At 36.5% G+C, this 15,392-nt stretch overlaps 1 protein-coding gene across 7 annotated transcripts in view; it reads right to left on the reverse strand.

The window, feature by feature from the left end:
- Positions 1 to 15,392, reverse strand: part of PHKA1 (phosphorylase kinase regulatory subunit alpha 1) — a 140,466-nt gene that overhangs the window by 20,594 nt on the left and 104,480 nt on the right. For all 7 annotated transcript variants that reach the window (XM_003944452.4, XM_010332387.3, XM_003944451.4 and 4 more), the window contains 4 exons: positions 14,841 to 14,997; positions 12,913 to 12,992; positions 2,229 to 2,307; positions 1,962 to 2,091 (listed from right to left, as the gene is read on the reverse strand). In XM_003944452.4, the coding sequence (XP_003944501.1) occupies positions 1,962 to 2,091; positions 2,229 to 2,307; positions 12,913 to 12,992; positions 14,841 to 14,997 (446 nt within the window). The remainder of the gene's footprint in view (positions 1 to 1,961; positions 2,092 to 2,228; positions 2,308 to 12,912; positions 12,993 to 14,840; positions 14,998 to 15,392) is intronic.

Consider the following 15,392-nt stretch of genomic DNA (forward strand, 5'->3'; position numbering starts at 1 on the left):
CCCTCTCTATATTTTCTCTATTTGATTTCTTGCTTAGAATTTCTGAGTCACTTGATTGGAAGAACAGAATTACAAAATAAATTGGTAGCACCCTACTGCTTAGGTATTCTTACTGCCATAGATTTTTAATTATTTAAGGACTGACTATCCAGTTTGTGGATTAGGCAGGTAATTGATTTCTTCTTCACATCCCCTCCACACCATTAGGGTACTTAGTAAAATCTTTATTTGAAGGTGGGAAGAATGAAAGAAGAACCATGGAAATGGAGGCCATTCAGAGAAAAGCAATGAATGTATATATGCTGATAGACTGAAATAATTAAAACTTCTCAGTCTGGAAATAATAGAGACTTAGAATAGATCTGAATCCATAAAATTATGAATATAAGAGGAAAACTTGAACTTGTTAATCAACATCATACATTATTAAAAGTTTACTACATGCAGGTCATCATTTTAAGTAACATTAGTACAAGCAGGTATGATGACATGATACCTAACCTTGAGAATCTGACTATCTCTTTGGGAGTGATGGAACATGTAAACAAGATAAACAACAATAAAGCATTGCATATACTATGTGCCAAATGAGAGGTACAGACAGAAAGTGCCTTTGAAATCAATGGAGACATCAGTTTCCAAGGACCGAGACTGACAAAATTAGTGGGAAGTACTGTGGGAGTAGAAGATAAAGGCCAGACTGTTGAGGGTATTAAATATCAGAACCAGGGAGCTTGACTTTATCCTATAAGGAGTAAAGAGCCATGGTTTTCATGAATCCATAGGAAAACAAGAAATATAACAGGCAATTAAGGAAAAGTGAACATTCAGGGGCTTATCCCTTACTGAGGTTTATTATTGAGCAATCACACCCTCTTGTAAAACATCCCTTGATACCACCACTACAGAATACTATATAATGTTTATCTATAACAATGTACTGAACTGGAAACCATTTGCAATCAGGTAGACTCGGACTCAAATTCCACTATTTACTAGCTATGTTACTTTGGGGAAGTTAGTCAACCTTCTTGAGTTTCAGTTTCTTTATTGGTAAAAGTGACACAATAATACCTTCCTCTCCAGAGGATTCTTGTAAGGATTAAATGACACAATTTATGTAAATATAAAGCAAAAAGCACAGTATTTGGCATATGGTAGGTGTAAAATAATTGTTAGCTCTCTTCCAGCAAAGAGTTATTTAAATATAAATTATCTCATGTGTTTGAGTTAGGTTTGACTCAAACTGATAAATTTAGCTACTTGTTAACAGCTCGATTAAAAGTCTTTTGGGAGAAATATAACAGACAGAATGGCTAAAATTGAGTCTTGCAATTTTGATTTTATTTTTCTGTGCCATCACTATCTGTATTATTTTGCCATTCTTGTTGAAATCAAACAAATACTAATGGAATAAGGCATCATGCCATAGGGGTCTATTTTTCTCCTTCATACTTTATACTATTCTGCCTTACAGCTTTTATAGACCCCAATTATTCTTCTAACTAAAACTTTTATCTTGCCAAATATACCTATAGTTAATTTCAAAGAGTCTTGTCAGATAGATGTTAACAAAAACATCATTTTCCTTTATTGAATCATGATGGTGACTAGACAGAATACTGACACCATGATCTACTGATGCAGTGACTCATTCTTGGTATACAGACGCTCCACTGCCTAAATCTGAACCCAACCCAGTCTGTTACACTCAAGCACTCTACAGAGTGAGAGAAATGAAGTTAGCAAAGAGTGGTAAGTTAAGAAGGATTTGGAGTGAAGAACCCCCAAGAGATGGCATTCTGAAGCTGCAGAACTGATACACAAATGTGTCATCTTATCATCTCCTTGACTTGTATAAACAGTGACTAACGGGAACAAGATTGCCATATCCAGCTTCTGAACTCCATAGACCTACATCGAAAGTGGATTCTACCTAAAATAGTTACTGAATTAAGTACCTGAGCATCGAAGGGAGTGGGCCAGCTCTGTTGCCATAACTTGTATGATCAGACCAATTCGAAGTCGAAACATTTCAGCAAAGAGGCCAGGCTGGGTTCGCATATACATGGCAAGATACACCATTATTTCCTGCACAGAGTAGACATAGACAAAAAAATGGCCTAGATGTCACAATGTCTATTTCGTTGTCTTTGGAAATTGCTAGATCAACTGAAAACAAACTTTAAAATATCAATCACCAGATTAGGCTTTATAATTCTTCTTACCTGTGTAAGGATTGAAATGCTCATATGCCCTTCACTGGCTTCATCTATCAGCTGAGTGAGCACCTCATAGGGCAAAGGTCTGAGGAAGAAGACAGTGAAGAAAGACAATATTCTACAATCACTTAATTGTAAATATGTTGAAAAAATGAAGCAGCTTTACCCAAGTCCAAGTCACTGCCTCAACATTTCATCATAGTAACATTCTGATTCTTTCAAATTTCAAAGCTCATTCATTGCCTTCTGAAACCACTCTGGCCCATATCAACTCAGAGGAGCTCTGCTCCCTTCTTTCTAAACCTGGATTGTCTTTCTCCTTCAAAATGTATTTGAAATTCACACCATGATGTTCTTCTAGACTAGTCTTTTATAGTTAGCTTTTAACATCTGACAAGTAAATATTATGGCTACAAAGTACTAAATTAATTTTAAGCAGTGCTTTTTTGCTAATACACAATGTTTCCACATATTTATGCAGTACATGTGATGTTTTGTTACATACATAGGATGTGTAATGATCAAGTCAGGATTCTTAAGGTACCCATCACCTTGAGCATTTACTATTTCTTTGGGCTTGGAACATTTCAAGTCCTCTCTTCTAGTTATTTTGAACATTGTTGTTAACAATAGTCACCCTACTCTGCTACTGAACATTAGAATGTATTTCTTCTTTAACCAGCATCTCTTCAGCATCCCACTCCAACAATGGAATACTAGATGTGTCTTTTTGAAACCATTTTATTAATTTACAATCACACTTGATAAAGTTATTTGATTTTCTATAGCTTCATCAATTCACCCATGTGCACTCACACATGCACACACACACATATACACACAGGTATAAACACATCCTTCCACACTTCTGATTCTCCTGATGACATAAAGCACTCTGGGACATGAACCATGCCATCTTCTTTGGATTGCCTACAGTGTCACAAAACTGACACAAAAAATATTCTTTTTGCCAGAAGCATGATTTTATGGGTTGATTTGTGTCCTCTCCTCAAATTCTTTTCTTTAAATTTTTAAAAAAATTTTTGTGGGTATACAGTGGGTATATATATTTCTGGAGTGCATTAGATATTTTGATACAGGCATTTGACATAATAATCACATCAGGGTAAATGGGGTATCCATCTAATCAAGAATTTATCTTTTGTGTTACAAACAATCCAATTATACTCTTTTAGTTATTTTAAAATGCAAAATTAAATTATTTTGACCATAGTCTCCCTATTGTGCTATCAAATACTAGATCTTATTCATTCTCTTCAACTATTTTTGTACCTATTAAACATCCCCATCTCCCACCTCCCCCACTACCCTTCCCAGTCTTTCGGTAACCATCTTCTACTTTCTATCTCTATGAGTTCAATTGTTTTGATTTTTAGCTCCCCCAAATTAGTAAGAACATGTGACTTCGTCTTTCTGTGTCTGGCTTACTTCCCTTGACATAATGACATCTAGTTCCATCCATGTTGTTACAAATGACAGGATCTCATTCTTTTTTGGGTCTGGCTAGTACTCCCTTGTATATATGTACTATATTTTCTTGATCTATTCATCTACTGATGGACACTTAGGTTGCTTCTAAATCTTGGCTATTGTGAATACTGATGAAATAAACATAGGAGTGCAGATATTTCATAAACATACCAATTTCCTTTCTTTGGGTATATACCAAGTAGTAGGATTGCTGGATTGTATGGTAGCTTTATTTTAGCTTTTTTCAGAAACCTCCAAACTGTTCTCCATAGTAGTTGTACTAATTTACATTCCTACCAAAAATATATGAGGGTTCCCTTTTCTCCACATCCTTGCCAACATTTGTTATTGCTTGTATTTTGGATAAAAGCCATTTGAACTGGAGTGAGATAATACTTCATTGTAGTTTTGATTTGCATTTTTCTGATGATCAATGATGTCGAGCACCTTTTCATATGCATGTTTGCCATTCGTATGTCTTCTTTTGAGAAATGTCTATTCAGACCTTTTGCCCATTTTTAAAGCAGACTATTAGAATTTTTTCCTATACAGTTGTTTGAGGTCCTTATACATTCTGGTTATTACTCCCTTACCAGATGGGTAGTTTGCAAATATTGTCTCCTATTCTGTGGGTTGTCTCTTCACATTGCTGACTGTTTCCTTTGCTGTGTGGAAGCTTTATAACTTGTTGTAATCTCATACGATCATTTTTGCTTTGGTTGCCTGGGCTTGTGGGGTATTACTCAAGAAATCTTTTCCCAGTCCAATGTTGTGGAGAGTATATACAATATTTTCTTGTGGTCACAGCTTAAGGTCTTAGATTTAAGTCCTTATTCCATTTTGACTGGATTTTTGTATGGAGAGAGATAGGGGTCTAGTTTCGTTCTTCTGCATAGGGATATCCGGTTTTCCCAGAACCATTTATTGAAGAGATTGTCTTCACAGTGTATGTACTTGGAACTTCTGTCAAAAATGAATTCACTGTAGATCTGTGGATTCCTTTCTGTGTTCTTTATTCTGTTACATTGGTCTATGTGTCTTGCTGTTTTTATGCCAGTACCATACTTTTTTGGTTACTGTCACTCTGTAGTATAATTTGAAGTCAGGTAATGTAATTCCTCCAGTTTTATTATTTTTGCTCAGTGTAGCTTTGGCTAGTCTGAGTCTTTTGTGGCTCCATATAAATTTCAGGATTGTTTTTCTATTTCAGTGAAGAATATCCTTGATATTTTGATAGGGATTGCATAGAATCTGTAGATTGCTTTGGGTAATATGGACGTTTTAATACATTGATTCTTCCAATCTATGAACATGAAAGGTCTTTCAATTTTTTAGTGTCCTTTATGTTTCATCAATGTTTTATAGTTTTCATTGTAGAGATCTTTCACTTATTTGGTTAATTCCTAGTATTTTATTTTATTTATAGTTACTGTAAATTGGATTACTTTCTTGATTTCTTTCTCAGACTGTCTGCTGCTGGCATATGGAAATGCTACTATTGATTTTTGTATGTTAATTTTGTATACTGCAACTTTTCTGAATTTATCAGTTCTAATAGTCTTTTTGTGTGGAATCTTTTTTCCAAATATAAGATCATATCATCAGCAAAGAAGGATAACTTGAATTCTTCCTTTCCAGTTTGGATGTCTTTAATTTCTTTCCCTTATCTGATTGTTTTCGCTATGAATTCCAGTACTATGTTGAATAATAGTGGTGAAACTGGGCATCCTTGTTGTGTTCCAGATTTAAGAGGAAAGGCTTTCAGTTTTTTCCCCATTCAGAATGATACTAGCCATGAGTCTGTTGTATATGGCTTTTATTGTATGTTCCTTCTATACCCAGTTTTTACAGGCTTTTTTTTTTTTTAATCATGAAGGGATGTGGGATTTTATCAAATGCTTTTTCAGCATTAATTGAAATGATCATATATTTTTCATCTTTCATTCTGTGGACATGATGTATCACATTAATTGATTTGTGTATGTTAACCATCCTTGCATCCCTGGTACAAATCCTACTTGGTCATGATAAATGATCTTTTTAATGTGTTGTTGAATTCAGTTTGCTAGTATTTTGTTGAGAATTTTTGCATCAATGCTTATCAGGAATATTGGCTTGCAGTTTTCTTTGTATGGTGTGTCTTTGTCTGTTTTGGATATCGGGGTAATACTGGCCTCATAGAAGGAGTTTGGAAGTATTCCCTACTCCTCTAATTTTCAGAATAGTTTGAGTAGGATTGGCATTAGTTCTTATTTAAATGTTTGGTAATATTTAGCAGTGAAACCATTAGATTCTGGGCTTTTCTTTGCTGGAAGACTTTTTAATTATGGCTTTGATTTTTTACTTGTCTATTCAGGTTTTAGGTTTCTGCATAGGTCAGTCTTAGTTGGTTGTATGTATCTATTAATTTAACCATTTCTCCTAGATTTTCCAATTTATTGGTATATAGTTGCTCACAGTAGTCTCTAATGATCCTAATGATCTCTTTCTTTGTTTCAATTTAATTTATTTCTGCTCTGATCTTTATTTCTTTTCTTTCGATTCTGGGCTTGGTTTGCTTTTCCTTTCTAGTTAAGATGCATTGTTGGGTTGTATATTTGAGGTTTTTCTACCTTTTCATTGGTGCTCATAGCTATAGTCTTTTCTCTTAGTACTGCTTTCATCATATCTCATAGGTTTTAGTATGTTGTATTTCCATTATCATTTATTTTAAGAAATTTTTAAATTTTCTTATTTTTTTATTGACCCACTAGTCATTCAGGAGCGTATTATTTAATTTCCATATGTTTGTATAGTTTCCAAAATTCCTCTTGATGTTGATTTCTAATTTTATTCCATTGTGGTAACAGAAGGTACTTAATATCTTCATTCTTGGGGTAATTTTTAAAGACTTATTTTGTGGCCTAACATATGGCATATCCTTGAAAATAATCCATGTGCTGAGGAGAATGTGTATACTGCAGCCATTTGATGAAATGTCTTATAAATATCTATTAGGTCCATTTGGTCTATAGTGCAGATGAAGTCTGGTGTTTATTATCTGTCTGGATGAACTGTCCAATGTTGAAAGTGGGGTGATGAAGTCTCCCGCTATTATATCAGGGTCTGTTTCTTAGCTGTAGTAATATTTACTTACTACAGCTAAGTAACACTCCAGTGTTAGGTGCATATACATCTACAATTGTTATATCCTCTTGCTGAATAGACTCATTTATCATTAATATAATGGCCTTCTTTGTCTCTTTCTATAGTTTTTGTCTTGTAGTCTATTTCATGTGATATAAGTATAGCTACTCTTGCTCTTTTTTTGTTTCCATTGGCATGAAATATCTTTTTCTATCCCTTTATTTTCAGTTGATATGTGTCTCTATAGGTGAAGTGTGTTTCTTGTAGGAAATAGATAATTGGGTCTTATTTTTTTTTTAATCCATTCAGCTACTCTCTGTCTTTTGATTGGAGAGTTTAATACATTTGCATTCAATGTTATTATTTATAAGTAAGGACTTACTCCTGCCATTTTGTTATTTGTTTGCTGGTTATTTTGTGGTCTTCTCTTTCTTCTTTCCTTCCTTCCTATCTTCCTTTTATTAGCTGAGTGCAAAAGTAATTGCAATTTTTGCATTGTTGGAATTTGTTGTTTGATACTGACATACATTCTTAAATAAATGTGGTTGTGGTTATGTTATACATTGTTTTAATGGGCATTTTTCTGCTAATAATTTATTACTTGCTATGGAAACAATGTTAGACAAAAAGCAAGTTCAAGTGATTTTCTTATTTGAGTTCAAAATGGGTGGTAAAGCAGTTGATACAACTCGCAGTATCAATAACACATTTGGCCCAGGAACTGCTGACAAATGTACAATGCAGTGATGGTTCAAGAAGTTTTGCAAATGAGACGAGAATCTTGAAGATGAGGAGCATAGTGGTGGGCCATTGAAAGTTGACAACAACCAACTGAGAGCAATCGTTGAAGCCTATTCTCTTACAACTGCACAAGAAGTTGCCGAAGAACTCAACATCAACCATTCTACAGTCTGTCATTTGGCACTTGAAGTAAATTGAAAAGGTGAAAAAGCTTGGTAAGTGGGTACCTCATGAGCTGAGTGAAAATGAAAAAAATCATTTTGAAGTGTCATCTTCTCTTATTCTATGTAACAACAATGAACCTTTCTTGATCGGATTGTGACATGCAATAAAAAGTGGATTTTACATGACAACCAGCGATAACCAGCTCAGTGGTTGGACTGAGAAGAAACTCGAAAGCACTTTCCAAAGCCAAACCTGCACCCCAAAAAACTCATAGTCATTGTTTGGTGGTCTGCTGCCCATCTGATCCACTACAGCTTTCTGAATCCCAGTGAAACCATTACGTCTGAGAAATATGCTCAGCAAATCCATGAGATGCACTAAAAACTGCAGTGTCTGCAGCTGGCATTGGTCAACAGAAAAGGCCCAATTCTTTTCCATGACAACGCCTGAGCTCACATCAGACAATCAACACTTCAAAAGTTGAATGAATGGGCTATGAAATTTTGCCTCATCCACCATATTCACCTGATTTCTCGCCACCTGACTACCACTTCTTCAAGCATCTCGACAACTTTTTGCAGGGAAAACGCTTCCACAAACAGCAGGACACAAAAAATGCTTTCCAAGAGTTTGTTGAATCCAAAGCATGGATTTTTATGCTACAGGAATAAACATACTTATTTCTCATTGGCAAAAATGTGTTGATTGTAATCGTTCCTATTTTGATTAATAAAGATGTGTTTGAGCTAGTTAAAATGATTTAAAATTCACGGTCTGAAACTGCAATTACTTTTGCACCAATCAAATAGTGAAGGTATTGGTGTGTTTTAATTTCTTTTTATTTTTTGTGTGTCTGTTGTATGTTTTTTGATTTGAGGTTCCCATCAGGCTTGCAAATAATATCTTATAATCCATTATTTTAAACTGATGACAACATAACACTGATTGCATAAACAAACTAACAAATAAGCAAAGAGAAAACTAATGAAGAATCTATCCCTTAATTTTGTCCCCATGCTTTTCACTTTTTGTTGTTTGTATTTGTATTTTATTGTACTATGTCTTGCAAAATTGTTGCAGTTATTATTTTTGATTCATTCATCCTAAACTTTCTACTCAAGATAAGAGTAGTCTACACAACATAATTACAATGTTACTCTCTGTACCTGCTATTATCAGTGAGTTTTGTACCTTCAGATGATTTCTGATTGCTCATTAACATCCTTTTCTTTCAGGCTGAAAAACTCCCTTTAGTATTTCTTTAGGACAGGTCTAGGGTTGATGAAGTCCCTCAGCTTCTGTTTGTTTGGAAAAGTCTTCATTTCTCCTTCATGTTTGATGGACGTTTTCAATGGATGCACTATTCTAGAATACATTTTTTTCCTTCAGCACTTTATTTTACTTTATTATTATTATTTTTTGAGATGAAGTCTTGCTCTGTTGCCCAGGCTGGAGTGCAGTGGTGCGATCTTGGCTCACTGCAGCCTCCACCTCCCAGGTTCAAGCAATTCTCCTGCCTCAGCCTCCCAAGTAGCTGGGACTACAGGCGTGTACCACCATACCTGGCTAAGTTTTTGTTTTTAGTAGAGATGGGGTTTCACCATGTTGGCCAGGCTGATATCAAACTCCTGACCTCAGGTGATCCACCTGCCTTGGCCTCCCAAAGTGCTTGGATTACAGGTGTGAGCCACCACGCCTCGCTACCTTCAGCACTTTAAATATGTGATGCCACTGTCTCCTGGCCTGTAAGGTTTCCACTGAAAAGTCGGCTGCCAGATGTATTGGAACTCTGTTGAATGTTATTTGTTTTTTTTTTTTTTTCTCTTGCTGCTTTTGGGATCCTTTCTTTATCCTTGACCTTTGGGAGTTTATTAAATGTCTTGAGGTAGTCTTTGTTGGGTTAAATCTGTTTGGTGTTTTATAACCTTCTTATACTTAGATATTGATATTGTTTTCTAGGCTTGGGAAGTTCTCTTTTATTATTCCTTTGAACATATGTTCTACCCTGATCTCTCTATCTCTTCTTTAAGGATAATAAATCTTCAATTTGCCCTTTTGTGGCTATTTTCTAGATCTTGTAGGGGTGCTTCATTCTTTTTTATTCCTTTTTCTTTTTTCTCCTTTGAGTTTATATTTTATGATAGCCTGTCTTCAAGGTCACTAATTCTTTCTTCTGCTTGATCAATTCTGCTGTCAAAACACTCTGATGCACTCTTCAGTATGTCAACTGCATTTTCAATTCCAAAATTTCTGCTTGATTCTTTTAAATGATTTCAATCTCTTTGTTAAATTCATCTGATAGGATTCTGAATTACATTTCTGTGTTATCTTGTTGAGTTTCCTCAAAACAGCTATTTTGAATTCTCTGTCTGAAAGGTCACATATGTCTATCTTTCTGGAATTGGTCCCTAGTGCTTTATTTAGTTTGTTTGGTAAGGTCATGTTTTCCTGGATGGTCTTGGGTCTTGTGGGTATTCACGTGTCTAGGCAATGAAGAGTTAGATATTTATTGTCATCTTCACAGTTTGGGCTTGTTTGTACCTGTCCTTCTTGGGAAGGCTTTCCAGGTATCCAAAGAGACTTACTTGTTTTGATCAAATTTTTTTGTCACAGCAACCTTATCTGCTTTATGGGGAACCTGAAGCCCAGTAATGGTGTCACTCTTGCAGCCTTGTAGATGTACCACCTTGGTGGTCTTGGATTAGATCCAAAAGAATTCTCTGGATTATGAGGGAGATATTCTTGTTCTCTTCTCTTACTTTCTCCCAAACAAATGAATTCTCTCTTTCTGTGCTGAGCTGTCTGGAGCTGGGGGAGGGGCAATACAAGCATCTCTGTAGACACCACCACTGGGACTGTGCTGGGTCAGACCTGAAGCCAGCACAGCATTGGATTTCACTCAAGGACAACAGTAGCTACTGCCTGGCTACTGTTTATGTTCACTCAAGGACCTAGGGTTCTATAATCAGCAGGTAGTAAAGCTAGTCAGGCTTGTAACCTTCCCTTCAGGGTGCAAGTTTCCTCTGGCCACAGGCAGGTCCAGAGATGCCATTAGGAAGCAGGGCCTAGAATCAGAAACCTTAGAAATCTACCTGGTGCTCTGCTCTTCTGTGGCTGAGCTGGTACCCAAGCCGTAAGATAATGCCCTTCCCTCTCTCTCCTCCCCTTTCCACAAGTGATGAAGTCTCTCCCTCAGGTTACCACCACCCTAGGCGTTATCATGAGTATTGCCTGGCTACTGCTAACATTCACTTAAGGCCCAAGGGCTCTTCAGTCAGCTTGTGATGAATTCTCCCAGGCCTATAACTCACCATTCAGGGCAGTGGGCTTCTCTCTGGCCTAGGGCAGATTCAGAAATGCTGTTGATGAGTAGAGGACTGTAATTGGGAACCTCAAGAATCTGCTTGGTGGTCTACCCAACTGTGGCCAACCTGGTACCTAAGCTGCAAGACAAAGTCCCCTTTACTCTTCCCTCTACTTTTCTCAAGCAGGAGGAGTCTATCCCTATACCCACCACAGCTGGGCATGTGTTTGGTCACAACTGGAGTCAGAATGTCTCAGAGTCTCACTCAAGGCCCATGGCCATGTACTACCTGGCCACTGTGCTGATTAATCAGGGCCCAAGGGCTCTTTAGTCATCACATGATAAATCCTGCTAAAACGGTCCTTCACTTCAAAGTAGCAAGTTCCCTTCTGACACAGGGTGTGTGTCAAAATGTCGTCTTGGAGCTATGGCCTAGAATGGGAATCTGATGCCTCTGCCTGGTGGCCTAGCCTACTGTGGCTGAGCTGGTATCCAACTTACAAGATAAAGTCCTCTTTACTATTCCCTCTCCTCTCCTCAAGTAAAAGGAAGGATTTTCTCCTTGAGCTGCACTATATAGAGTTGGAGGAGGGGTGGCACAAGCACTCTTGCCCACCCTAGCTGATGTCTCACTAGGTTGTGTGTAACTCCAAGTCCATTGGCTTCGAGTCCAGCACAGCACAAGGATTTGACCAGGAATTGCAGTCCTTGTGGCCTAGACTGCTTTTCAAGTCTATTTAGTACCCAGAGCACTTTAAGCCCATGGTGTTGAAGCTTGCTGGAACTCATGTCTCTCTGAGCCTTCATATAGGAACTTGAACTGGAACTTAAGGGTAACAGAAATCATGGACATAAACTAGAAAGGAAGCAGTATGCAGACATCAGCAAAACTATCCCTTCTGTAACCAATGTAGTAAAAAAAATTTGTAAATAAAAAACATGCTCTAGATATACAGTTTAACCAGGAAGAAATATTTATTTATTTATTTATTATTTATTTATTTATTTATTTATTTATTTGTTTATTTATTTTTTATTACATTGGCTACAGAAGTAGAATTGGCAAGCAGCGGGAATACCCTTGTTTAAAATTACTCTCCAGTAGAAAAACAGATTCTTCAAATCATTTATGAATGAAGTTAGAATCTCTCTAAAAATATTTCTTGGAAATACAGACTGCTTGCAGATTTAAATTTTGGCACTGGTGTGATATGAAATTAAACAAATTTACTGCACATGAATTTTACTGGCACGGCTAGTGGCAAAGAAAAGACTCATATGTAAGGATTCAATTTTCCATCCCAGCCTCATCACTTGACTCATATCCCCTTCCAGGCCAAGCCTATCTTAGGGTACTGTTTCCAATTGGAGGCTGTGGCAGACCTCAGACAGTAGCACTCTGATTCCAGGGCTCCTGGAGGAGCTCTATCTCACATTGCTCTGTAAGTAGCCATTTTTCCTCTTTGACTATGACCTCCATCCCCTTTATTCCTATTGAGGAGAATGGAGTTTCATGGTCAGCCCTGTGCTCTAGTCAGATACTTTCTTTCACCTTCTCTTTCCAGAGTATGGTTGATATTTTGTGGTTGCTAATTCAAGGTACTCTGTTTGTTTTGTTATGTTTTTTCAGTGGGAGGTATGGAAAATCCAGTAAGTAAAACGAGTCTGAGTACTACTCTCTGTGAGTTTTCACCTTCATTTACTCCTGCCTATCATTGCCAACATTCTCCCACTAAGTGTCTCTGATAGAGGTGCACATATGTAGGACATTATTATCCATTGACAGATTAGGGCAAGAGAATTGTAAGTCCACAACATTCCTTAAAGGCTCAGAGAAGCCTGATGAAATCCAGCCATACTCACGCAGAAATAGTCTTTTCTCGAGGTTCTGGAGGAAGTCCCACTGTCAAATGTTTCTGGTGGGAGAGAAGGTCTGTGCAGGCCTAACAAGAAATATCATAATATTATCCTTTCTGTAGCACCTCAGGTTTCCACAAACATTTCTTTTCAGCTTAGAAACCTTTGCTCTTCCTTAACTTAATGACACACTGAACTCTCTTCCTCAGAAAATACCATGAAGATCAGAAAAGAAGGATTTCTAGGAAGGAAGAATGAGGTCTTTTCATCTCCTAGAAAGTAGGAACTTTTTTGTTTGCTTTGTTTTTGGGTTTTTTTCTTTATTTTAAAAAAATTTTGTTTAAATTTTTAAGTTTTTAATTTTTATGGATAAATAAGAGTTATACATATTTATGGAGCACATGTGATATTTTGATACAAGCATAGAATGTGTAATGATCAAATCTGGGTAAATGGGACATCCATCACTTCAAATATTTGTCACTTCTTTGTGTTGGCAAGATTCCAAATCTACTCTTCTAATTATTTTGGAATTTACAACAAATTATTATTAACTATAGTCTCCTCATTTTGACATTAAACACTAGATCTTATACCTTCAATCTAATTGTATTTTTGTGTCCATTAACCAACCTTTCTTTACCCCCCACTCCTGACTACCCTTCCCAGTTTCTGGTATCAATCATTCTACTCTCTACCTCTATGAGATCAACTTTTTAAGCTCCCACATAAGAGTGAGAGCATGTGCTATTTGTCTTTCGATGCCTGGCTTATTTCACCTAACACAGTGCCCTCCAGTTCCATTCATGTTATTGTAAATGACAGAGTTTCACTCTTTTTAATGCAGGATAATATCCAAATGTACAGCGCCGGGCGCGGTGGCTCAAGCCTGTAATCCCAGCACTTTGGGAGGCCGAGGCGGGTGGATCACGAGGTCGAGAGATTGAGACCATCCTGGTCAACATGGTGAAACCCCGTCTCTACTAAAAGTGCAAAAAATTAGCTGGGCATGGTGGCACGTGCCTGTAATCCCAGCTACTCAGGAGGCTGAGGCAGGAGAATTGCCTGAGCCCAGGAGGCGGAGGTTGCGGTGAGCCGAGATCGCGCCATTGCACTCCAGCCTGGGTAACAAGGGCGAAACTCCATCTCAAAAAAAAAAAAAAATCCAAATGTACATATATACCACATTTTCTTTATTCATTCATCTTCTGATGGATATTTAGGTTTATTCCATACCTTTTCTATTGTGAATATTGCTACAATAAACATGGTAGTTGTAGATATCTCTCCCATATACTGATTTCTTTCCTTTTTGAGATATACACAGTAGTTGGACTGCTGGATCACATGGTAGTTCTACTTTTAATTTTTTGATGAACTTCAATACTGTTTTCCTTAAGTGGCTATACTAAGTTCCATTCCCATCAATGGTATATAGACATTTCCCTTTCTAGGAGGTAGGAATCTAGTGTGAATTAATTCTTAAGATATAGAATTCTTAACATAATTATAAAGATGTTATAGTTATCATCTTTATATATATACACATATATATATATATATATAACATTTTAAAAATTTATTTATTTATTATACTGTAAGTTCTGGGGTAAATGTGCAGATTGTACAGGTTTGTTACATAGGTATACAAGTGCCATGGCAGTGGTTTGCTGCATCCATCTCCCTGTCATCTACATTAGGTATTTCTCCTAATGCTATCCCTCCTCAATCCCCCCAACAATATATAACATTTTTATAAATTTATAATTCTTACTTGTCATTCATAAACAGAAAGAATTGAATATCAAATTTTACATGGAAAAGATATCTCAAATGGTTGGAGGCTATGGTTGTTTTAAAAAACAATTATAGAAACTAAATTTTTAAAAAGCACTCTTATTTAGATTTGGTATAAATTAAAGAATTTATAATACCTCATCAAGTGCTTCCACTTTCTTCCTTAAGATCCCAGAAATGTATCGGATCAGGCCCCAGTGACGAATTTCTCCCACTTTGCCATACAGCTCAGTAAGAAGCTCTCTGACTGTAGCACTCCCTTCATTATACAATTCAGTGTTCCAGTCAGGTCCTCTAGAATTTCAAAGATAGGACTACATCAGTTATAAGTAAAGCCTCTGGCAATAATCTTTTCTTTCAGTGTTGTAATGAATATGCTGAAATTGAGGGACATTCTGCAAAATAACTGATTTGTATTCTTCACAAATGTTAATAGCATGATAAATGAAGACTCAGGAACTGTTCCAGATAAATAGAGACTCAAGACCTCTGAGAACTGAATAAAATGCATGATTTTAGATATTTTTTTGTTAAGACACTATTGGTCTATATGACAAATCTTAATAATGTCTGTAGATAGTTAATAGTATTGGCTTAATGTTAAACAATTCCCTGATTTTGGCAATTACACTACACTTATGTAAAAGAGTTCCTAATATTTAGGAAATACACACTTAATTATTTAGGGT

This window comes from Saimiri boliviensis, chromosome X (assembly GCF_048565385.1).
Source record: "Saimiri boliviensis isolate mSaiBol1 chromosome X, mSaiBol1.pri, whole genome shotgun sequence".
NCBI lineage: Eukaryota > Metazoa > Chordata > Mammalia > Primates > Cebidae > Saimiri > Saimiri boliviensis.